The 26,147-nt window shown below is 37.1% G+C and overlaps 1 protein-coding gene across 3 annotated transcripts in view; it reads left to right on the forward strand.

Annotated features, from left to right (window-relative positions):
- The window catches only part of LOC127466979 (neuroligin-4, X-linked), a 179,732-nt gene that overhangs the window by 46,210 nt on the left and 107,375 nt on the right, over nt 1-26,147 (forward strand). For all 3 annotated transcript variants that reach the window (XM_051778411.1, XM_051778413.1, XM_051778412.1), the window contains exon 3: nt 8,267-9,110. In XM_051778411.1, the coding sequence (XP_051634371.1) occupies nt 8,639-9,110 (472 nt within the window). In that variant the 5' untranslated portion in view covers nt 8,267-8,638. The remainder of the gene's footprint in view (nt 1-8,266; nt 9,111-26,147) is intronic.

Below are 26,147 nucleotides of genomic sequence, written 5' to 3' on the forward strand. Positions count from 1 at the left end.
AATCCCATCATTCTTTTTGATAGTGTGAGACTTAGAAATTCAAAGCGTGGTAGCTGCAGGCAAGAAGCAATGATATGAAAGAAATGTGTGTCCATTTTCTGAAAAGTAAATGGTGATTGTAATTTCTAACCTGAGGGATCTACTGACACTGTCCAAGCCTATCTGAGAGACTCGGAGAAATTCACAGAAGGGTAAATGCATCATGTTATTTGAAAACAAAACCCCAAACGTCTTAATTTAATGTTTGTATATAATTTGTATTGCTTTTCAGGCTTTATTTCCGTATTAAAAAAAAATAATATAAATTATCCACATTTTTCTTCTTAGCTACTTCTAACTATACAACTAAGATACTTCAGGGTCCATAGTAATGTTTGTATGGTTGGCATTTATTTTCACTTTAAGGAAGGATACATCATAGTTCTTAAATATGTATCGCTTTTCAGTTTAAATCTTCAAGTGATTTTTAACTGTGAATTAATAAGAAATACTTCCAACCTAAATAATTCTGTGATTCTGTGATACATAGTTCAGATACTCATACTCGTCCCTAGTAAAGTTTATAATGCTAAGTTAATGTCACAACCCACCAGTAAGGGGGTGTGATGTTTGCTGTAAATTCTTCTCAGGCTGAACAAAGACACAAGACCACATGTCAGGGAACTCTTATGCTTTATGGTATAGTTGTCTTCTTAATTCTGCTGACAAGCACAATATTTAGACTCAAAGGTATTGGCTAATAGGCCTTTAAATTTATACGATACACTTGAGTAAGTTCCCAACTCCCCAGACAAACTCCTCAAGATACTGGCTCACAATGCACAACACAGGACCAAAGATGCTGGCTAAAAAGCCACAACACCACTACATAAAGGTTACTGGCTTACAAGCCACAACACACCTTCACAGTCTCCCCACTCCCACAATAAAGTTCAGTAAGGAGGATGGGTTAGATTCTGACAGCCATTCTTTTGCCCAGGCAAAACAAGGGAAGAAAACCAAGTATATCACCTGTCCTTAGATGCTGTGTTGGTCCTGCCGTGGGGATGATCCGGAGCTGGAGCAAACCAAGAAAACAAAAGAGAAAGAGAGGAGAAAGGGGGGAGAGGGGGGAGCAATCTGGTCCCTTTTATAGTTAACCTTGTGCATGCTTTTCATGTAAATTAGACTATTTGCATGTTTTCTTGAGGTGTGCACAGCCAAGGCTTTTTCCAGGAAGTAAACGGAGTGTGGGGACTGAGCACTAATCTCAAGAGAAGAAGGAAGTTGTCTCAGAACAGCGCTACCCCACCTCCATGGGACCTTTGCCTCCAATCACATTTCCTGCAGCAGTACTCAGAATGTTTGAGACAAAACATGCTTAGATCTGGTCCTTCTCTACTGTTAGAATTATTATAAGTTTGAATATTTTTGTTTTGGGTTTTTGTGTGTGTCTGTGTGGTTTTTAAATAATAATTTAATAATACATAATTTATTCCTATTGGGAAAATGCTTACAAAAATACAACAAAATACACCTTCTGTTAACATGCAGACTCTGCTGCATGTTAATTTGAAGCCAGACATTGCTATAGTTACAGTTCTGAGTTTCAAAAATAGCTATGATTGGCCAACTTCAGTAAATAACCTTCCCATCAACCTTGTAAGTAATCCAGTCCAGAAACTGCAGATTAGTTCATGATTGATGTTCCTCTGTGTTATTTACTATGACTTTGTCTGACTTTAGTGAATGACTTTATGTAGGATGAGGAAGAATGAACTTTAGCTCATTTCAGTGTATCAAGAAAGAAGTCCTAGAAGGTCAGAAAAAATGTCTAAAGAAATAATTATTGCGTTGGGTTTTTTTTTTTTTGTTTTTTTTTGTTTTTTTTTTTTTTTTTAATTTGCAGGATGGTAGACAAAACCAGTATGCATTTACCAATATTTGAAAGAACAGTTTTTTTGTTATTGAACAAACATTTGAAATCTAGACACTATTAAGAGGGTGCAGGGCTGGTTGGGAGGTAGAGGCGCGTTTAAAGCTGTCTTGGGAAGAGCTTTTACAGAAAACAACTGTGTGATTAGATTTCTGCTAATATGCCAAATTAGTTATATGTATTGCTAAAATTAATACTGTAGGCCTGTTCAAATATTACTGTACCTTGGGTAGTTCATATTTACAGTATCATACAACCACATTAGTTTATTATAGAGCTTTATGTATGTTTAAAATATCGTAATGTTTTTAATTACTTTTGTTTGAAAACAACAAACACACAAACACACACACACAAACCAAACCAACAATGAAAAACCAAAAAAACAAGCAACCATATATTCACTTTACTTAATAACTTTCAAAGTTATATATTTCTAGTGGACAAAGAGAACAGAAAGAAGAAAAGATACAGTTCATGTTCTTGGCAAATGAAATATTTTTAAATGCATTAACTACTGTACAAAATATCAGTATGAGGAGAATCTGAAGTTTTATTGATTACATTATTTTTGTTCTGGTGACTAGGTGGCTATTCTTATGTTTCAGCTAGTAAAGCTGACTGTATGCTTTCAGAGTGTATGTCCAAATAAGGGGAGGTGAGTCTTTAATCCTGACTTTGTACTGAGGTCAAACCTATGTACATGCCAAAAACCTTCCCCCAGGGAATTTGAGCAGAAGGAAGGACTAGAGACTGAAGGTGGTCGGCGACTGAAAGCTGAGGTGCACTGTTGTGCCCTAGTAGTTTTAGATAAAGTGTGAGAAGCCCTAGGATATCTGTGCAGTCCTCAGTCTCCTTAGCTCATAAAATTTATATTTCTGTTTGGTTTTCTTGTGACTTGTCCATGATCTGGACAAGCAGGTAAAAAAAAAACTTGAAACCACTTTAGTTTGCTATTCTACACTGGAGCAAAGAGGACTTTTAAGCCATATCTTCTATTTCCCCAGCAGGTACAGAATTATTATAAAGCTACTGACATAATAATCTCCTCAGGCTGAAAAAGCAATAACTGCAGATCCTGGAAACCATCAGTTTAGCCCTGAAGACCTGATTCATAGACTATTTAAACATCTCTAAGAGTGGCTTGGGGCACAGATTTATAATCAAGTACAAGTGGTGTTTCTAGTAAATGCACATCCATGTTAACTGCAATCTGCTTTTACTTCAAAGGCCATAAATATCTCATTAGTCTCAAATTACACTCTGACAATAAAGAAATCATGTATGAATGTATGTGATTTCAGATCTTCTTTGACTCCTCTCTGTGTGTTGTGCTGTCAGAAGTTGCAATTTTAAACTGAATCTTTTGATTTGGATTGATTGGTTTTGGTTGTTTGAGTGAGTGATACTTCCAACTAGGAATTTTTGCAAACAAGTTTGTATATATTTTTCTAACATTTAAAGTAGAAAAAAAAAGAGAAAAACTGATAATAAATAAAGACATTAAAAGTACATTTCTTCCTGTAGATTCGGTATATAAAAGTATATTCAATAGCTGACTGTATACATGTAGATGAATACTGGTTTTGATATAATATTTAAAAAACTTTCTAAAATTTTCTATTTAAGGTTAATCTTTATTTGCAACCTGTGACTGTTTACATCTTCCAACCTTTTTAATGTCATAGTTCACAAATGAATAGGTAGCATGCCTTCTTCCTTTCCTCTTGATATTCTTACAGAAAATTATTCTGTGTGTTTTTGTGCATGAATGTGTATGCATTTTGTGTGTGAAACTAACCTTATAAAAATGGTATTGTTTCTAGTAATGTTCATAAACTGAAAAGTGGGATACTTTCTGCCTAACTGGGCAGAAATCCCATCCTAAATGGGATAATTTTGCTTCACTTGCACCAGTCTTCCTTCTTTGCCTCAGTCTTTGATAACAAAACCAGTTGTCCTCAGGATATACAGCTTCCAGAGCTGAAAGTTAGGGCACCTGAGTGAAACCCCCATAATCCAGGAGCAAATGGTTAGTGACCTTCTATAGCCAGTTAGACACCCACAAGACTATGGGCTCAAATGGGATGCACCTGAGGAAGCTAGTGAAAGAGCTTGCCAAGCCCCTTTCAATCATTTACCAACAGTCCTGGTTAACCTGAGAAGGCCCAGTTGACTGGAAATTAGCAAATTTAATGCGCATTTACTAGAAGGGTCCGAAGGATGACCCATGGAAGTACAGGCTGGTCAGCCTGACCTTGGTTCTGGGGAAAGTTATGGAGCAGATCATCCTGAGTGCCATCACATGCCATGTGCAGAACAACTGGGAAATCAGGCCCACCCAACATGGGTTTAGAAAGGCAGATCCTGCTTGACCAATCTGTTCTCCTTCTATCCCAAAGTAACCCACTTAGTGGATGAGGGAAAGGCTTTGTATCTTGTCTATATAGACTTCAGTAAACTGTCTAACACTCTTTCCCACAGCATTCTCCTGGGGTAACTGGCTGTTCGTGGCTTGGATGGGTGCAGTCTTTGCTGGGTTAAAAAAAGACCGGATGGCTGGTCCCAGCAAGTAGTGGTGAATGGAACTAAACCCAGTTCACAGCCAGTCACTGGTGGTGTCTCTTAGGGCTCGGTATTGGGGCCACTCCTGTTTAGTGTCTTTATCTATGATTTGGACAAGGGAAACGAGTGCATCCTCAGTAAGTTCTCAGATGATCCTAGGTTGAGTGGGAGTGTTAAACTCCTGGAGGGTAGGAAGGCTCTGAGAGGTATTTGGAGAGGCTGGATTGGCTGAGGACAGTTGTATGAGGATTGATAAGGCCAAGTGTTGGGTCCTGCACCTGGATCACAACAACAGCCTTGGGGAAGAGTGGCTTGAGAGCTGCTGAGCAGAAAGGGAATTGGGGGTGCTGGTTGACAGCCAGTTGGACATGAGCCAGCAGTGTGCCCAGGTGGCCAAGGACAGTGGCATCCTGGCTATATCAGAAATAGTGGGGTCAGCAAGACAAGCAAAGTGATTGTCTCTCTCTGTACTTGGCACTGGTGAGGCTGCACCTTGAATCCTGTGTTCAGTTTTGGGCTCCTGACTTCAAAAAGGACACTGAGATGCTGGACTGTGTTCACAGCAAGGCAATGAAGCTGGTGAAGAGTCTAGAAAACATGTCCTATGAGGAGCTGCTGATGGAGCTGGGGTTGTTTAATCTGGAGAAGAGGAGGCTGAGGGGAGACCTTATTACTCTGTACAACTAACCGAAAGGAGGTTGTTTTGAGGTGGGAGTCAGTCTCTGCTGTCATGTCCCAGGTGAAAAGATGAGAGAAAATGGCCTTAAGTTGCACCAGGAGAGGTTCAGACTAAATTAAAAAAACAAACAAACAAACACTAGAAGAGTGGTTAGGCATTGGAATAAGGTTAGGCATTGCCCAGGGAGGTGTTGGAGTCACTGACTTTGGAAGTGTTCAAAAGGTGGCTATGGGGATATGGTTTAGGGGTGATTATGGTGATGCTAGGCTGTTGGTTGGACCAGGTGATCTTGAAGGTCTCTTTCGACTTTGTGTGATTCTGTGTAATACTGTCTTTGCAAAACAATTTTGTTTGTGAGACTTCTGTTTAAAGACTTATTGTATACAGTGGTCATACATAATTTATTACTTATGTAAACTTTTTCTGTGAGACCTCTTTACTAAGAAATTATTAAAAATGATCATCATTTAACTGGCAAAACTCAATAACTTTTAATAACCAAAACATTTTACAAAAGTGAGTTTATTCTGACTTATCATCTTAAAATTGCTTGTTTATAATATTTATCTTGGCTGTGTTAATGCACTTGTCATTATGTGCTATTTATGTCTTTGCACTGGTTGGCAAAGGCTGCAGGTCTGTTACAGTTCAGACAGTGGATCTGAGAGATCTGATTATTTTCTGCGTGTTAGCCAGTGATTTATTTCTGTATGGATTCAAGATCCTTAAAATCTAATATCTATGTGTGCAAGAATCAGAAATGCACACTCTATGTATGTATGCTTCTGTTAAGGTACAGGGGGAAACTAAAATACACCACATGAGTGGATTTAATACTCACAAAACTAACTTTTGTTGTTCTTACTTCCTAGATAAAGGAATAACAAATTCAGTTCCAGGTCAATAATAAATGTTTCCCTTTTCCTGTCCTTTCACCCTATTCAAAAAGCCCTGCTGTAATTAGTGCAGATACATACTATTTAGTAAGTCATATTTTTGACTGTTGTATATTCTCTCTACTACATCAACTGAGGATTTTGTCTTTCCGTCATGTTGTCATTTTTTGTTCTCTCCATGCTGGTAATGTATTTGTTATTCTCATTTTCTTTTCTTGTTTTGTTTCTTCTTTTTTCATTTGCTGTTTCTCCAGACAATTTTTTTTCTGTGTCCGTCTTTTATCATCTGAATCGCTGTCTTTCCTTCCACCTTGTCAATTTTCTTAGCACTTTATTCCACACTTCTTAAAATGTCATTACAAACTTCAGCAGTGTGGGCATCAAGGAAGTAAGACCTGTTGTTTCTCCCTGAGCACAGGTTAAATCCTCAGTTGGAAAAATCTGATTTGTGCTGCATGGTCAGAAAGTATGCCAAAGTCAGAAAGGGAGACAGCAAGAGGGAGCAGATAGTTCAAATCAATCACCTGCTGCTGACTTCAATTGTTAACGACAGCAGCAGAAATCAGAAGGGAAGGTGGTTCTTGACGAGGAATTTCAGGTGACCCATAGCTGGCTGACCACTCTGAGTGTCAGGGAGCAGCTGAAGCAGGGCTGCCCCCTGAGGGAGGATGACCCAGCAGCTGTGGGCACTGCAGTGCTAGCAAGGCAATACTCTAAACTCTTAAAGCACCACATTGAGGGTGGGTTGAGAACATGGACAGGACCCTGCCATGACCCAATGTCATAAGGCCAGGCAAGGTGAGGAGTCAGGTCCAGGGTCGACCTGGGGACCCAGTGGGGGCAAGATCCAGGCTGGGCGTGGGGATGGGCACAGGGCTTCTCGCAGCATAGCTCAGACAGGGACTGATGGCCCTGGTGGTGTCCTCGGGACACAACACTTAGATCTGGTAATGACTTCTTCAGAAATGGCACTCAAATTGCAAGTCCTAGTGAAAATGTCAGTAGAAATTTTGGTCCACCACAAATAATACGTGTGTGATATTTTTCTGGTTTCTCGTGTTCAGGTGTTCAAAAATTTTATGGTAAGAGTGCGAAAATGAAGTCATTGAAGAATTCCAGGAGTTTTGAGAGAATGAAATATCTTTCAAAATACTTCTCTTGTCAGAGTCCTGACTGAAAACAGGACCTGGTAGTTCAGTTATACGAGTTTGATGTATAAAGGTGTGTTCATCCTACCAAATATAAGGCATCAGTACTGTTTTCCCATAATACGGATTTTTTTACCTGTGCAGTTGTTGTCTGTGGTTTCAGTTGAATAGTGGGTGAAAAGGAACTTCCTCCTTTCTTTGGGCAGGTATAAGAATTTTGATGTGTGTTTATTTGTACTACTTGTAGTGGTTAGCATATACATGTAAGTGACTTGTATTTCATTAAAAATTAACAGAATTATTGTAGGAATTGCCTTCTGTCTAAAAATAAAAGTGGAAGAATACAAGAAGCTAATGTTATGTAATTGTAACACTATGTAGGTCAAAATCTGACTTTCAAGAGATTGTATCACACTTTTTTCTTTTCCTTTTTCATTGTTCTGTTTGTCAGACATAGAACAAAGAAAACAAATACAAAACCAAATAAATTTGTATCTGATTTTGACTGACTGTTCACATAATTGATTTGAACTAATGTAATGCTATTCCATTAATTGGAATTTCTGAATTAGATGAACGTAAATTAGGATGTTATACAGAAAAGAAGTCATGTGAAAAACACTCTATAGAAGTCATATCATAACAAAGAGAGATTATCCAATACAGGAGAAAAAACCAATGAATGGTTCCTGGGGAGGGCAAATATGCTCAAAAAGGAGATTCCATTTATTTAGGGCAGAAAATACCCTTAAGCTAACACTTAAATGTGATACCCTTCCTGAAAGCAGCAATGTTTGGCCTGTGGTTTGTTTTGGAAGCATATATAAAAGCACAAATGTTTGATTTGTGGTATAACCTCTCACGAGCTTATGTCTTCTGTTTCAGCTCTCTTACCTTACCTGTCTTTGGAAATGCATAACTATGATGTCTAAAATTCATAAAACTTTTATGGGCCTTGACGTGGAAGTAGTGTGTGAATATATTTTTTTTAACTTTTATTTTAGATTTATGCCTATATAAATTTCTCTCTTGATTAAAATTGCTTATTTTCTTTTGGCCACAGGCTGACTGAGTGGGCTGGACTTCACCAGAAGGAGCAATTTCACTGGGCAAGTGGAATAACTGCAGATCTCTCACCACGCTACTTGCTGGGAAGTGCTATGTGTTGCCAGGATTAAGTCAACGCTAGAGTCTGGGATGGGCCTTAGGGGCAAACACTCCCTTGTTTCTTCTGATGTTGGGATTTGTTTACAGCCAGTCAGCTGAGGCACCTACTCACATCAGCTTTTGTTTTTTTGTTGCCTGAACAAGGTTACATTTTCCCTTGCTTCATCTCCTTTTGACGACTTTTTTTATTAGTTTGCATTTTCCTTGACTGATTAATTTTCTGCTGGCTGTGGAAAAAAAAAGAGCCCTGCTGATGTTGATTTAAATAATGTCGAAACCAATGGGACTCCTATGGCTGCCTTTGATCTTCACCCCAATGTGTGTCATGTTGAATTCTAACTTCCTCCTGTGGATAACTGCACTGGCTATAAGATTTACTCTCATTGATGGCCAAGCACAATACCCAGTTGTTACTACGAATTATGGCAAAATACGTGGTTTAAGAACACCTTTGCCTAATGAGATCCTTGGTCCAGTGGAGCAGTACCTGGGTGTTCCTTATGCCTCTCCTCCAACCGGAGAAAGGCGATTTCAGCCCCCGGAGCCACCGTCGTCTTGGACAGGTGTCCGCAACGCCACACAGTTTGCTGCTGTCTGCCCTCAGTACCTGGATGAGAGGTCACTGCTCAACGATATGCTGCCAGTCTGGTTTACAGCCAATCTGGATACTGTGGTGACATATGTTCAAGATCAAAATGAAGACTGTCTGTATTTGAATATCTATGTGCCCACAGAGGATGGTAAGTACCCTGAGGACCACACTGCAGCACGCTTACAAGTTCTATACATAGGTCTTTAAAGCATCTTGCCGAGTTTCCTCCATGTTTTATCTGTAGAAATGGATAATGTTCCGAACATGCATTAAAAGTAATACTTTGCAGGTTGATTATGCTTGCAAGAAACTCTCTTGTTTCAGTGCAACACCAATCCACAGTTTCATTTGCGGGCAGGGGCCAGGGTGTGTAAGCCAGCCTTAAGTTTATATCTAAAATACAGCTGAGTATCATTCACAAGAGAGGAAAGGGGAAATAAACGTTAACGTGAAGTAACATTTATTTTTCCGTGCATGAATGGTACAAATATAGTGTTATGTACTAATTTTTTAAGGAGAATTTCCCTAATTTTTTTTTCCTTTAGTTTTATTATAAAACCTCCGGACCTGCTGTTAAGTCTGCTTGATTTTAATGGATAATAGAAAGTTGTTATAGTAATTCAGTCAGCAGGGCTTTTTTTTAGAATTTTTTTATCTATGAAACATTTCACTCCAACTTATTTTTTTTGCATTCACTAAATTTAAAATGAAGTAAACATGATTTTATTATGTAGAACTGAACAGGTAGCCTTAAACTTTTGTCTGTTTTATGCAATCCTTTCTCAAGAGGGCTGCTTTAATCCGCTTTCAGTAGACAAAAAGGATGAACACAATTGGTAACACAGAACTCTTTGAACATTTACATGATCTCAATCTTCAGAATTGTAGCTTTATGGCATGATGAATGTATCTTTGGTTGTTCTGAATAGTATTGCTTCCTACAGGCAAGAAGACCTGTTTTCATCAGGTCCCAAATGAGTTAAGCCTATTCTATATCACAAGGAAATAAAAAATACTCCTGGCAGTTATATTTAATATTCTACTAAAAGTCAGTTCTTTCAGCTACTTAGAATGTAGTTACCGATGCATAACATGACAGATTTCTCCCAGATATGCAAATCCCTTCACTTTAGCTGAGTATTTAATTTACATAACCAAAGCATTGTTATTTCTCAGTAACCATACTCTAAATATGCAAATTTTGTATTTTGATTATTATAATCCTTCTGCCTTGATTGGCTTCTTTACTCAGAATTTCCAAGCTGTGTGCCAACAATAAACATACCGCCTTCTTTTCCTGTTCTCATCAGCTGAAGCAAAAACTTGAAAGCTAAAAATAAAGGGGTAAGGTTTGGGAACACTCGGAGCTTTGCAAAAGTAAATACTACCAAGCTGCTTAAATGAAAAGTGAAAGAAAAGCTGTGTTTATGGGGGCTCTATGTGAACATGTGTGTGTGTGTTCATGTGTGTGTTGTGCGCATGTGCGCGTTGATGAAGGAGATCTTTTTGACCCAGTTCTTTCCCTCTTCCAGTCTCATTGCATTCCTTCTCACTCCTTGGATAATAACACAGATAATTCTTTTCCAAATTTGTTTATATTCTGGATTTTATCCTTCAGCTTTTAATTAGTCACCAGGGTAAGCTTGCCCTAAGAAAGCATTCTAGGTTAAGATTTTATTTGTTCTCACTGAAGGAATATCAGCTCTGCTAACTCAGTCTTATTTTAGAGTCCAGTTTTAATAAATGTGTACATTCCCCTCATCTAATAACAAGAATTTTCATTAATTAGTTAAGGAACACAGGAGACTAGACAGGGAAAAATATATATGAATATCTAGGAAAAGAATGTTGGATATCAGATAGAAAATAAAATTTCATGATCTGAATGACTACCAACCTGTAACACTCTTGCTTCTATTTTTTTTTAATATCCTCTTCAAACTATAAACCCATGCATAAAAGAGTATGTAGCTGAATAATGAGAGACAAGGTTTGATGTCAGTGATAAGCTGAAAGCAAGACTGCTCTTGACAAGCGTTTTTAACAGGTTCCATTGCAGAACAAGAAATTTAAAAATTCATAAATGGAGTGAGTACACAATGTTTTAATTGTATGCTGTATATTATGTCACTAGTTAAATATAACTCAGTGTGACTTTTTTGGTGAGGTAAATATGCAGTCATCTGCCCATAAAGATGCTTAAGGGGAACTGACCTACAAATTACATCTCCTAAGTTAGCATGTCTCCAAATCATACTAAACATAAATAGCCTTAAATTGTAGTCCATACAATCTGATTAAACACGTTATGCTTAATTATATGAGTCTTAGTTGGCAAAAATAAGTTATGTTGTTATGGAGACAGACCATGAAATTAGTTTTTGAAGCAGGAACTCAAAGTGAGTGACTTTGAATTATATTCATATTTTTAATTCTTTCTCAAATACAGATTGATTTAAAAGAGGTTTGAAACTGTTTTGTGTCTAGAAGAAAAGGTGGCTAGAATCATCCAAACCTAAGTAATTTTCTGATTGTGGAACTTAATCTGAATCATATTATGTGCGCTTTTTTTTTTTTAACTTTGGTGAAAAGAACAGATAAACAACTCTAATGAATTAACTATGGTCATATGCAGTGCTTGCTTCAAGTCAGTTCTGGTGAATAACTAATCAAAATGCAGCTAAGGTTTGGGGGTTTTTTTGATTGTTTTTTTTTGGTTGGGTTTTTTTGTCACTATATAGCATGACCTGATTCTTATCACTTGTGTGGTTTGGTCAAAGAGAACCAGATTTTGATCATGTACTTTCAATAAAGAAGTGAAGAAGAAATGCACACATGCCTTCATCTGATTTCAGAATTGCTTCACTGGAATCCTGCCACTATAAACTAATGGAAATAAAGAGTAGAATTCAATCTTTTTAGCTAGGTGATAAGTTTAGTTATTTATAATAAAATAGTTTGAAATGTTGCTGCTTTTTTCTAAAAAAATACAGTGAAATTAAATGACTTCCTTAAAATAGTTCTAGCTTCTAGGTAAAGAAATTAAAAAGCCCTGTTACACAGTCTGCATCTGTATTAATAATTTCCTTTCTTTTGACCCATAGGATTCTTCATTTCAAATGTCAAATATCAGCAGAATCCTGTCAGAATTTTCCGTGTCGAAGTGTTCTTACAAAACAAAAAATATCTTTGTTTTTAGGGGCTTTTATTTTTTCATTTTTGGTGAAAATATTCTTTATGATAGAAGTCAATACACACACCTAACAGAATATTTCTGTAATTGTTCCCATATAGATTTTTATTCTTTTGCTGTTTTTCACTGGATAAATGTTTTTCGATGACACTTTCCTTAGAGTAACCCTTGTATTTCAGACCATCTAAGGTACCTGTAGAATTTCAATGTTTGTTTTCCTTTGCCTTTGCAAGGGAAAGAATTGCAACCACTATAATCAACTGAGATTTGTATAAGTATAAAAAACAATGCAGTTATTTTGAAGATACATAGTACAAGCAATCAAAATAAAATCTAGGAAACTTCTTTCATTTTGTATGTCAAACGTGTAGTAATAAGAAATTACTAAGAACTGAAGCAAAAAAAAAATTATAGTGAAATTGTCATTTTATCCAATTTCTTTCTAAACATTTGGCTTGATCTTCAGAATCATTTCTGTGGATATATATTGTCTTGTCTGCTTTTTCAGTTACTATAAACTGTAATTTTCCACAAGAATACTTGAATGTCAGTTTTGAGGAGGTCATCTAGGGAAATGATATTGAGGACAGTCTGTTTATTATAACTTCAGTCTGAATATGGGTTTATCTACAGTGGAAATGCTAGATTGAAGAGGACACAGACTGTTAATCGGCTGTGCTTAATCCCTGGCCTTTATCATTTGAATCTGTGGATTCTGAAGGAGATTGCTAACTCCTATCATAACTAGAGGAAAAAAAAAAAACAGAAAAAGCTCATAAAAGACCCTTAATTTGTATTTCTTTCATGATAAACTTCAAAATCGCATTAATAGCAAAGCAAAATTAAAAAAACAACAACAAACCAAAACAACAAGGAACAAAACCCAACATGAACAAATCTTTTTATGTTTATTTGTTTGTTTAAAAACCTGCTCTGTTCAGATCAAAGCAGAAAATAAAAAAAAGGTGGCTTCTTGTTGTCTTTGCTTGATCAATAGTAAGCATATATACTTTACTTATTTTGGCATATGAATAGAGGGTACGTTTCACACCAGTGTGAAGCTACTTATCCTCTGTCTATCTGTTAGGGATTAACTAATGAAGTATTTAGCATCTTCAGAGGTTTGCTGGCTAAAAATCCTTGTGATCTCTTGTTTCATTAACATCAGAATAAGTACAGCTGAAGTTACAACAAAAGGTGGTAGAACATGACAGTTAGTAACGTTGAATGGGTAGGTCATAATTTTTTCATTAGATTAGGGAAACAGAGACTATTGTCCAGGATTAGTGATATATTTAACTGTGGACTACCAGGAAGAAAAAGTCTTGTGCAAGAGCAGAGATCAACAGTGTTCCTTCTCTGGGAGATGATGTAAAGGAAACGTAGCTGCAACTTTAGACTCTGTGTCTATTTGACTACGAAATAACAAAATGAAAAATTTAAGCAAAGCTGATCAAGAACATGAGTCTTAAACTGTGTCACTTTTATATATTATGAAATATTAAATGTCTGCTTAATATATAAACAAGTGTTTGCAGCCACTTTCTTGTAATTGCTGTTGAATTGCAATGTCTTAAACTTGGGAAAAGTATTTTTATCAAAATTATGCTAATAAAATGTAAATTATGAATATTTGATTTTTTCCCTTTTTCTTGGGGCGGAAGAAAAGTTTGTGTAAAGATTAGTGTCATCATTGCAGCTGTTTAATCCCATACAAAAAAAAGTAAGCTAATCAATGACTTCTTTATTAATATGAAAAATAAGGCTCCATACCTAAAAATAGTAATAGAGAACAAGATAGATACAATATTGTACAACATTATTTTTGTTGAATTATTAGGAGTTGATAATAATAATCGTACCTTTTCATTTCCAAATAACCTCAAAGTTCTAGACAATACATTCTTCTAAACTGTATGTAGTTTTAAGTTTCAGTAGATGCATATGTGACATTGAGCAGGTAATCTTAAAATTGTAATTATTCTGTTACCTCTTCACTACGTTTTTTAAATTTAAGTAGCCACTTAAGAAATCAAACAAGGATTCATGTGTACAACTTCAAGGAATTAAGAATCCAGTATCTCTTGTCTACGTGTTTACAATTTTGATTCTTCCTCAAAATCTTTATTGCACATTTTTTAGAAGTGAAATATAATTTCTGTAATAGGTATAGGAGCACAGAGTTTTAGTTATGTTTTCTGATGTAGTTTTAAAAGCAAATTAAATAAGTTTATTTACTTTTAAAAATATCGTAAACCTGCTTTAAAACATATTTTGTATTTTATTTAATAGATGATAAAGTTTAAACAATTTCATATTGCAAATAATGTTGTTCTGAAATGAACTTTTATAACAAAAGTTTGTTCTCAGTTTCAGTATTATCACAGACTTTCTCAATGACTGGTTTATTTTTAGCTCCCACCCTTTCAGTCAATTCTTTGTTTACTTTGGAAAAATAAAAAATTAATTACTAAAACTTTCTTATTATTTAAATGCATTTCAGCTTATAAAAACATGTATAAAAATTACACACAATAAGACAAATCCTTTTGTAAAATGTTTGTATTGCTTTCCAGAGTGAGAAGGATTGATAGTAGGTAACAATTACAACATGAAACAGCGTTTTGTTGTCAGAATTATTATGTATAATCCCAGTTGAACATAAACATATACTTTTTAGTGTCAGAGAGGAAATTGCTCTCCATTGTGAAAGATAAACTCCCCATTGTGTCAGAGTGCCTCAAGCCAATTCTTTCACTGTTAGGGTCCAATATATCCCCTCCTCCTAATCCAGAAATATTGCAGCATCTGTGAGAAAGAAGAAGGCATATGTCTACCTATCCTCTGCCTACCAGGATAAAGCTGTGGGTAATCCAGGCCCTTATTTTATATGCTTGCTTTTAACAGTCACAAATACCTTCTGACACCAAAGAACAGGACTCTAATCTAGATGAAATAAAGTTCTTAAATCCTTACAGATAAATTCAGATTTAGTTGCTAATTTCAAAATGCTGTCCTTCCCTCCAGGAGCTGCCCATTCCACAGGCACTTTACAAGATTGCACCCAAATGGCCTTTTCAGGAACTGATATGCAGTGAAGCCTAGTGAGAAGACTCAGCATTCAATATGACTTTATCTAATCCAACCAGGATTTTTGGCACTGTTTCCTAGAGTCTCATCATTGCCTCATATTGAAAAACCTTCTAGAATCGGGGGGAATGTTCTTTAAAACACGATGAATTAATATTTTTTCTGCAAAGGCAAATTAATGTTATCCTTTTAAGTCAAAGAGCAGTGTTTTTGGAATTGTAGAGACTGTGCCATTTGGCTCAGTGACGCAAAAGAAAAAGTCTTTAGTCATGTGGGTCATGAGACAGATCAGATAAGCAATTTTACTTCCTTCTACCCATTGACTCCCACTTGTCTATTCAGGGCACTTTTTGTTTTGGTTTGGATTTTTTCCTGTTTGTTGCTTGTGGTTTTTTCTGTTTTGTTTTTTATTCGTTTTTAAATGGAGCTTTCCTCTTCCCTCCTGCAAAATATGTCTTTGTATGCGACTGGTTTTCACTTTGCATCTTCTTGCTTTCTGGCATAACACAAATCGACGTGACACCTGCTAATATTGAGACAGTGCCTCTGTCCTAGGGCAGTGCAGTGGGTCCTTGGCAGGCTTCTGAGTGAGGAATGGTGTGGAATACGTGCAGTTGGATCTTATCAGTGTCTTGCTATACCATTTGTATTAGCTTTGATTTCCTATAAAGGCTTGTGATCTCATTGGTCTTCCTTCAGGTGTTTTTTGCATAGATCAGAAGGTTTTGAAAGTTTTTTGTATCTGTTGATTCAAATTTGGTTGCGTCCCCCTTACCTTGCATGTTAATTGCAGGTTCAGACAAAACTGACACGTGCTGAATGTCTCAGCTAAATCACAGTTTGCATCTGTGAAAACACTTCCAGGAATTGTCACCACATCAATGTGATAGCCATAGGTAGTGTGTGAACCAAAAATTTACAGTTGTCTTCTACAAATATTTAGGCATTTACAAAATAAGTTAACATGAATTTGAAATAAAGCAACTGCTCATTTGCTTATCGAAATTCCTGACGAAATTGTGGACAGATGAAATGAAGACAAAAAGCTTTCCTGAACTTAATACCTTTTTGCACAATACTTTGGTTTACCATCCTTTTTAGAGGGAAATAATATATCTGACCTTTATGTCAGTGCTTCTTGTTTATGATTCCAGATAAAATTCTCAGAATGGCATATAATCAATTATGTATGCTCACATTTTGTGATAGTATTAGTTGAATGTATTAGTTGTAATCCAAACAGGACAAAGGCAAAAAGGGAGAAAAGAAAGTCAATGATAGCAAATTTCATTTGTGTTTGTGATATTATCATTGTCTCAGGGAATATGGATGAATTTATATTCTTGGGGTTGAGGGCTTTCTTAATCTGGACGTTGTTCATGATGCCCAAAGAGACAAACAATAAGAAATAATTATTATGAAACCGTGAAAATGAGCTAATGCAAATAGCTATCTGATGCTGATGTGTTAAAAATCCATTACAGAAATGTTATAATAAAAGGAAATTTTTTCTTTTACAGTTCTTGCTGTAGGCAAACTTGTAGTGAAGAGTAAATTTGCTTGTGATGCTAAGCCAAATTCCTACACTATATATAGGGAATTTTAGTTACAAATGGAGTTGCTGGTGCCTTGTTTCAAAATGCTTATTATTACTGGGTTGATGTTAAATGGATTTTTAATTGACAGGGTGTGACATATTTAATCTAATGGAGAGAAATTACTTTGTGCTGAATCAAATGACTATCCAATTAGTCACTGGTAATGTTTACAAGCCATCATAGCTGGAAATCATGAATACATTGTCTGTTTTATTAGATATGCAGTAGGGCAAATGAAAACCCAATCCAAATATATACATTTCATCTTCTTGCAAATAAATTAGAATCAAATTATCTTTTTATGTGGTATTTTTAGTGTGTCTAGGAAATTTCAAAAAATCATTCTGCATTTGTAATACTGCCCCCATGGCTGTGCTTTGGCTGGCTCTTCATGCTTAATTCAGACAGCAGAGGGAGCACAAGCTACCAGCAAACTCATTTTTTCTGTCCCTGGGCATCACTGAGAGAGACACAACTAATTCTAGTGAGTGCAGTAGTAAAACATGCAAACAGGTGCTAGTTTTTGCCCTTTAAACAGGTAGGAAGGGATAAGATTCCATCTTTGTCAGGGTTAAAGTTAATAAAGTTGCCAGCGTTGATTCTATTTTGTGGACTGATGAATTTATATAAGGGATAGAACCTATCCAAGCAAAACATGCACTCACACTGACAAATTTGCACAAAACTAATATTCTATTATAAAATAATACAGTATTAGATGATAATCATACTGGCAATGCACGAGTTTGTAATTGAATAGTTCTTGCTTTGAAATTCTTGCAAGGCATTAAATGTCAGAATTGATTCCAAAGTAGAAAATTTGATATGTTCAGTTTTGGTGAGTTAGTAGAAACATTCCAACATAAAAAAAAGGAATGATTCTGACCTTCCATTTCATAACCAAAATGTAGACAAAGGCAGATTTTTTAAAATTATTGCCATTACCTTTCCATTTTTTGTATTATACTTATAGAGCTGAATAAAGTGCCAAATGTGTTTTCTGTCCTTTTATTTCACTGAGACAAAAATGTTAAGCATGCTGAAGTTTCATTCTCACTTAAAGGATTTTTAAAGTTTTCACTGTCACCTTGTTGGAATTAACAGTATAACTAAGCTATACTAAGTCATACAAAACGTGAAATTACACAAATTCTGTAGGGCTTCCCCTCCAAAATACATTGCTTTCAGGCATCATTTATCTGATTCAAAAAGATTGCTACTTTTATGGTCTTGAGTATTTGAGATTCTTTTGTCATCTACCTAAACCATTGACCTTGTTCTGCCTTCAGGGATTAGATGCAATAGGGTGAGTTGAAATGGATGTCTAGGGTGGGTCCTTGGGAGTTGGATCAAATCAGATGTTTACTGTGATGATGCCTAAAACTATCCCTGTGGATTGATTGCTATGCTTTGTCACTAACAATTACCTCAAAGTGTACTTAAGTCAAAAATGACACAATAATTGTACAGAAGGAGCAGCTCAGTATAACAGTCTTTCACTGGGAATACTTTAGTGCAAACAGATTGATGAAACAACTGAATACAAATAAAGGCAGTAATGTGAACTTAAAGAATGGGAAAAGTTTCTAAAAGTCATACTATATGGTGTATTCTTTATTTTCATTATCAGAGAGTTATCTATAATGCCTTCAATGTTATTCCCATAACTAAACTGTAGTACATGGATTAAATAGGTAAATTTTTATTCTTAACTGTAGTCATTTTCACAATAAAATGCTGAGGGATGCTCAAGCCTTTTTTCTTCTCTATTCAGTTTCACTGCTCCTCGCAATGACTTTTTGTTACTACTTTGACCACTATCGTTTTATAAGTGAATACCTTTGTTTGTTGTAAAAAGTAATACTATAAAGTAAATTCAGTTTCAGTTTCCAAAAATGGTGTTATCCACATATTCGTCCTTATCTTTTCCTTACCAAAGTTACACACAAGAAGCAACAATAGGTGAGAAATCACCAGCTATGGCTGTTAAATAAGTTTGGGAAGGGTAGTTATGTGTATATATTAGCTAATACATATTAGCTATGCAGTGGGTGTGAAAAGATCAGGTGAAGAGGGAAACCTGATTCTCTTTCATGTATTAGTCCTTCTGTACTGGATTTCAGTGGGCTACTCAGCTACACTTGGCAAGCTGCATTTGGACTGTAGGCTGGTACATGAGGATCCTAATGCACTATACTGTGATAAGGTAGGGTTTTACTTAATTTAGTTGTCGTTGTTTGCTATTGTTTTCATTTTTCATTTTTAGCTGAGCTATTCTTCCTTGAATTTTAGTTGTCCTCATGATTGCTCACACTGCACCCCATTGTATAAACGTGCCCAGAAAGTATTTGAGATATTGCAAGAGTCAAGAGGGAGGATGATGTTCGGATATTGAGTTTGGGGCATTTTGTTGAAATAAATGTCGGTTCTCTAAATGCCTCAGCATGAAGGAAGGCAGTAAAAGATCTCCATGATGTAAAATCTATCCTTCTTTAGTTCAAGCAGTAATTTTCAGCTTTTAGCAGCTTTGCAAATGTAGCCTGTAATAATTAAGCTGATTTTCTATTAATCTTAAATAAAGGAAGAAGCTAATAAGTAATTATAAGTTTAGAAGGTACCAGCACATATCAGGTTTTTAAAATATTATGAAATTAATAGTTTATTCCATTTGTGGGTGCTACTTCCAGGTATGTTGTTTCTTAATACTGTATCAAATTTCTAAATGCTTGTATCAAATTCTTGTATCAAATTTCTTATGCTTGTTTTGCATAAGTAATACAGTAAATCAGGATGGCTTAGTGTTGGGATTATTGACTTCTTTCAAATTCCAATTAAATAGCCTTTGGATTTTGCTTGTCTTCTTTCTTGTGATATGTTTCCTACTTTGCCTCAACACAGATAAGATAGACACCTAAAACCAGATTATAAACCAGGTATTTCTACACTATAAGTAGAACTAGTTTAAACGTGTTTTTCTTCATGGGGTACTAAGTGAATGTGTTATTTTTAGCATGAGTAAATTTTATTTTTTTTCTGTTTTGTGACTTTCCTATTTCAGTCACAGGCATTAATTTGAACTACAAACACCTACTACTTTACCTGCCAATTACTCCATTTCTTGTACGGATCTATTACGGATTTCTTGTTTAATACAGAGATGTGAAGTAAAGTGGCCTGGGTTTTTGTTCCTTTAAAAAAGAAACTAAAACAATCTACAAAAACCATAGCATTGCTTAGGTACATTGGGACTGAGGAGGTCTGAGGGCATTTCCAACAGAGAGAGATGTGAGATTGACTCTCTTCTGCCTTTGTGTCTTGGTCATTCATTTAGAAAATAAGTACCATACTGTTTTTCTCTGATTAGGGTTAGAAAAAATTGCAAGAAGGAAATGCCTCTGGGTGACAAAAGACTCAAGTTTATGTATATGCTTACAACCTAAGAGACTATTTGTACTTTTTTCTGGGCTCTATCTTATTCCCCTCGGTGATCCATTTACTTGCAGCACTTTGCATATCATTGCACTGTACTGTAACCTCCAAGCAAACCTCTGGAAGGTACAAAGGGCAATGGGGTTGGGTGCCATTTTAAAATGATGAATTTAAAGATTTGGATGAAGAGATTTAAAATTACAGCATCGAGAAACTGATCTTGTTTATTGATAGAAGACTGAAACCTTGCTATCAAAGTTTGCATTTAATTCTTTACTCTCTATCTTCATAGAGTAGTCAGAAATGAGACAGCAGATAGAATTTTCCAAGAGATAAAAGACATACAGAAAATAAGATTTATGCCAGAAGAAGATCCCAATGTATTTAAATTCTGAAAGATAGGGAAGACTTTGTGATTGGGTAAGGCATATAAGCTGCCAGTGTAAAGTATTTAAGCTGAGAAGGGATCAGATAAATTACTGATGAATGAAAAATTGTTGTTCCTACTATGTGATGCATAGTTAATAGATTTCTCTCATAAAGTTTACTGAAAACATGAAGTCAGAAATAGATTTTGAAAGCAAGTATATTCTTTCCATATACAACAAATGGCTTGAAATGTTTCTGTGAGTCCTTTGATTTTCTTAATTTCTCAGCTAATAAAGAAATTACTCCTAAGTACAATAAAACATGTTTGCTGTAGTATATCTGCCAGCTGGCTATGACCTAGCTGGCAAAACCCTTGTAGACCATTCTGAAATGAATAGTTTGTGTGACCTATAAACATCCTCCTGAGAATGGACCTAATGGGTTATATACTTTTACGTTGGATCCAGCACTTCAGGAATGCCAGATGCATTCTTTGTGCACAGGACTTGTTTAGCACCCTTTTCAATCAACTAAGACTGTGTAGATCAAAGACCCTAACCCATGTAGACTATTTTCACTTTCTGGTGGCGGCTAAACCATCCTTCAGGGAGCAACCAATTGCTTTTAATTTCAGAGTTTAATTTTTCAAAGACATTTTATTTTACATGCAGCATGATTACTTTGTGTAGAACTAGAAAATACTGGGTTTATACATAACACAGGAGGTGGTTTTTAAAAATACCACACCTTTCCCCAGTTTCCATTACCTTAATACAGTGCTTGTGTATTCCCTGGGTTGCTTCCTCTGATCATTTAGCTGTAACCTTGCCTTTAATCTGGTCTTAATTTCAAAGTCTAAATTGTTCCATGGTGAATGTGTTACCTTGCTACTGGCAGGTGCCTTTCTCCGTCTTCCCCACAACTTAGAATGACTGAAAAGATTTCAAACACAATTGGGCTAGAGCAGTATAAGAGACAGCTACATGAGTTGACTGTGCCCTTTCTTAGTCTATAGATGTCCTGGCTTTTAACCTAGATATAAAAAAACATAATTAGAGGATGCTTAAACTGACGCATTTTATCCAAGTTTATTGTGAGTTTAAGGTACACACACTGTGAACAGCCACAGTTTATCTAATGTGTTGTAATGGTTATGATTCATACCCTGAGAATTTAAACCTGTTAGCTTTAGTAATCAAGATGACATATGAATATGTAATTGTTAATGTTATCTTTGCCATATCTGAAGACAATGTGAATTTAAGCTGAAACAGAATAAAGCAGCAAGGGACAGCACCTTGTATGTTCACCACTATAATGCAAGGGTGAATCTTCCCACCCACACATGAAATACTGATCAGGTGAATGACAAGATTTTCTAGGATTGTTTTTAATGAATAATATGATTTTGGTCATTTGGAAACCACAGATAGATTGTACCTATGATTTGCTATATTTTTTGTGGAAATTTTAACTCAGCATTTATTAACATTTTTATTTTAGCAACACAAAGCATGACATACTCCTGCAGTCTTAATGCCACTCATATGGAGCTTGTGATAATTCCTGAAGTTTATAAAGAAATAGTTTTAAGAGCTTTGTATCATCATCGTCATGGCTAGGCTTCGGAAACGAAGATTTGAGAAGGATTCTATCCATGCTTGCTACAAGCACACTTATGGCTAAAAAGGCCAATGCAAGACAGACAAGTCCAGTTGCAAAAGGCACAGCGGAAAGTTTCCTTCGGCGGTATTGGCAAGACACGATTCTTTCTGCATTGTCTTTTCTCCTCAAGAGCGATCATGCGTGTGTTCTCAAAAGAAGCAGCAGCCTTCTAGATAGTGTGTCTCCATGTCTCCCAGTTGGAGGCCAGAGTAGACCAGTTATGATGATCGATATGGCCAAGGCTGAGATGTTGTTTCAGGGAGTCCTTGTATCTCCTCTTCGGGGCTCCTCTCTTGTGGCAGCCAGCGGCAAGTTCACTATAGAGCACGATCTTAGGGAGGTGGTAGTCTTCCATCCTGGAGACATGCCCTGCCCAACGCAGTTGTGTTCTCAGCAACATGGCCTCAACACTCGTAACCACTGCCTGTTCAAGAACAGACTAATGTGTCTCTTCTTGAGAGCTTTATATATTGTTTTCCAAAAATATATTGGCTTGCCTATAGCCTAGAAAGTATGTACACTCTCAGGAACTTTTCATGAACAATTAAAAAGCACTAACCTATTTGCCTGATAATTGCTTTGAAAATTACTTTCATGTTTGATTGACATTTCCTGCAAAATTACCTGTATACACTGATAATTTGCATTACACTTCAGTACTCCCTGCTGCACAATAGGGTAGCATAGATAAACTCTCAGGTAAGAGAGATAAGGACAAAATCTACATTTTTGCTGAAAAGTTACATCTCATGGATAAAGTCACTGACTTATGAGTACAGGAAAAAAAAGTGTTCCTTTATTTTCTGAAGAGGGCTGTCAGTGCTTCAGCTTGGAGGAAAATATAAGGAAACTGGTTGACTGCCCAGTTCTCTACCTAAAGGAAAACTTCTGTTGAGCACAGCAGTGCTTATGATTTTACAGGGGATTTGTAAGCTCTATTGGATGTATAAGCACTGTATTTGTTTTCTTAAGTCCAGCAGACAGTAAATTGAATCTTGTGCAGTCTACTGTCAGAACACCCATTAAAGGAATATCTGATAGCAGCCAAGTCACACAGTGTGCCCGAGTTAAATGCTTGGGATTAATGCCCTGGATGGAGAAAGATGCTTTGGGGAGCAATCCAAAGCTCTAGCAAAGTGAGGAAATGGTAACAGTTAGTAAATGGCCATAACAATACATTTCTCTAGTTTGGACCTCACTGAGCAGGGCTGATTTGCTAGACAAGGTTACTGAAGGAGGAAGCAGCAGTGACTGCAAAAAAAGCAATTTTCACCATCACTGGGAAGCCTGGCCTGAATTCCTACCAGAACAAAGAGTACAGAGAGCATCAGTAATCCTCTCTGGTGAGACTGGACCGTAGCAAAGTAGATCTAAGCTAGTAAAGAAAACCTACATTTTTCCAGAAATAACAGTACAGATACTAAAGGACAAATGGATAAAAACTGTTGTGATAGGGTACAGACATTTCATTATGACTTTTCTCGCTTTTTTTTTCCTTACTAGTACAGCATCTTCACTATTTCTAAGCTATGTTAGTATATCTATCTCCTGTTTTCTCTGCAAATAAGGTACTTTTCTGCACCAACTTATAGCTTTTTATTTTCTCCTTTTTGGACTTGTATTCACAGGTCTGAATAGGCCTATTTGGTAGTTTTTATTTCATCTTTTAGTAAAGGCCAAAAGCAGTCCTTTGTTTAGCTGTAAGTGTATTCTTTTTATCTAGAAAAGTCATAATCTATACTATAATTACGTGAGATGTCTTCTTAGGGTTTTATGTGCACAGTGATTACTTTTGGAGCAAGCTGTATGAGAGGACAGCATTGACTTGTAAAAAATTTGCATCATACTCCAAAAGTTTTAATATACTGCAGTCAGTGGAAACGCGTTCCACGCAATTTTTGTCTTAGGTTAAATGTATTTGTTTCAAGAACAGTTAAAATTGGCTTTTGCATAAGCAAACACTTGGTATCTAATACATCCCAAGTGTGTATACACACACACACACACACACTCTCACATACGTATGTGAGTTTGTATACATATATGTGTATATACATACAAATAAATGTATGTATGTGTAAATGCTGAACTTCCAGAGGGCAGTTTTCAGCCTATTCAGAAGACTAGTTCAGAGTGTACAACAACCCTTGAAAACAAAGGGGTCCAGGAGGGATGACATGCTTCAACAAGGAAGTCTTGAAAGCACAGGAGCAGGCTGTCCCAGTCTGCCGAAAGGTTAGCTGGCGGGGAAGAAAACCGATCTGGTTGAACAGGGAGATTTTGAGATTTTGAAGGAAATTAGGGTAAAAAAGAGAGCCTACCAATTATGGAAAAAAGGGCTAGCTACTCAGGAAGAGTTTAGGAATATAGTTAGGTCATGTAGAAAGAAAATTAGAGAGACGAAGGCATGACCTGAACTTAATCTTACCACTTCTGTGAAGGATAACAAAAAGTCCTTCTACAGATACATCAGTAGCAAAAGGAGGGGCAAGGAAAAACTCCATTCTTTATTGGACATGGGTGGGAATATAGTTATCAAAGATGAGGAAAAGGCTGAGGTATTTAACACCTTCTTTGTCTCAGTTTTCAACAGTAAGACAGGTTGTCCTGAGGACAGCTGGCTTCTGGAGCTAGTAGGCAGAGATAAGAAGCTGAATAGCCCCTCTGTAATCCAGGAGGAAACAGTTAGGGACCTACTGGGCCACTTGGATCCTCACAAGTCTATGGGACCAGATGGGATCCATCCTAGGGTGATAAGGGAGCTTTCCAAGCTGCTCTCCATCATTTACCAACGGTCCTGCTCACTGGGGAGGTCCCAGATGATTGGAAGTTGGCGAATGTCACGCCCATCCACAAAAAGGGCCAGAAAGAGGACCCAGGAAACTACAGGCCCGTCAACCTGACCTCAGTGCCTGGCAAGGGTATGGAGCAGATCATCCTCAATGCAATCACACACAGGATGAGCAAGCACCTACAGGATGAGCAAGGGATCAGACCCAGCCAGCACAGGTTTAGGAAGGGCAGGTCCTGTCTGAGCAACCTGATCTCCTTTTATGATCAGGAAACCCACCTGATGGATGAGGGGAAGGATGTGGATGTGGTCTACCTGGACTTCAGCAAAGCCTTTGACACCGTCTTCCACAGCATACTCCTGGAAAAGCTGGCAGCCCATGGCTTGAACAGGGGCACCCTGTGCTGGGTCAGGAACTGGCTGGCGGGCCGGGCCCAGAGAGTGGTGGTGAACGGAGCTGCATCCTGTTGGCAGCTGGTCACTAGTGGTGTCCCCCAGGGGTCAGTGTTGGGTCCAGTTCTATTTAATATCTTTATCGGTGATTTAGATGAGGGGATTGAGTTCACCATCAGCAAATTTGCAGATGACACTAAGTTAGGGGGGAGTGTCGATCAGCTGGAAGGCAGGAGGGCTCTGCAGAGGGACCTGGACAGGCTGGAGAGTTGGGATGATTCCAACGGGATGAGGTTCAACAAGGCCAAGTGCCAGGTGCTGCACTTTGGCCACAACCCCCTGCAGCACTACAGGCTGGGGACAGAGTGGCTGGAGAGCAGCCAGGCAGAAAGGGACCTGGGAGTTTGGATTGACAGGAAGCTGAACAGGAGCCAACAGTGTACCCAGGTGGCCAAGAAGGCCAATGGCATCCTGGCCTGGATCAGGAACAGTGTAGCCAGCAGGACCAGGGAAGTAATTCTTCCCTGTACTCAGCGCTGGTGAGGCCACACCTGGAGTACTGTGTCCAGTTCTGGGCCCCTCAGTTCAGGAAGGATATTGAGGTGCTGGAGCAGGTCCAGAGAAGAGCAATGAGGCTGGGGAAGGGACTCAAGCACA

The sequence above is a fragment of the Manacus candei genome, unplaced genomic scaffold (assembly GCF_025592945.1).
Source record: "Manacus candei isolate 608988 ecotype Guabito, Panama unplaced genomic scaffold, ASM2559294v1 h1tg000012l, whole genome shotgun sequence".
Lineage (NCBI taxonomy): Eukaryota > Metazoa > Chordata > Aves > Passeriformes > Pipridae > Manacus > Manacus candei.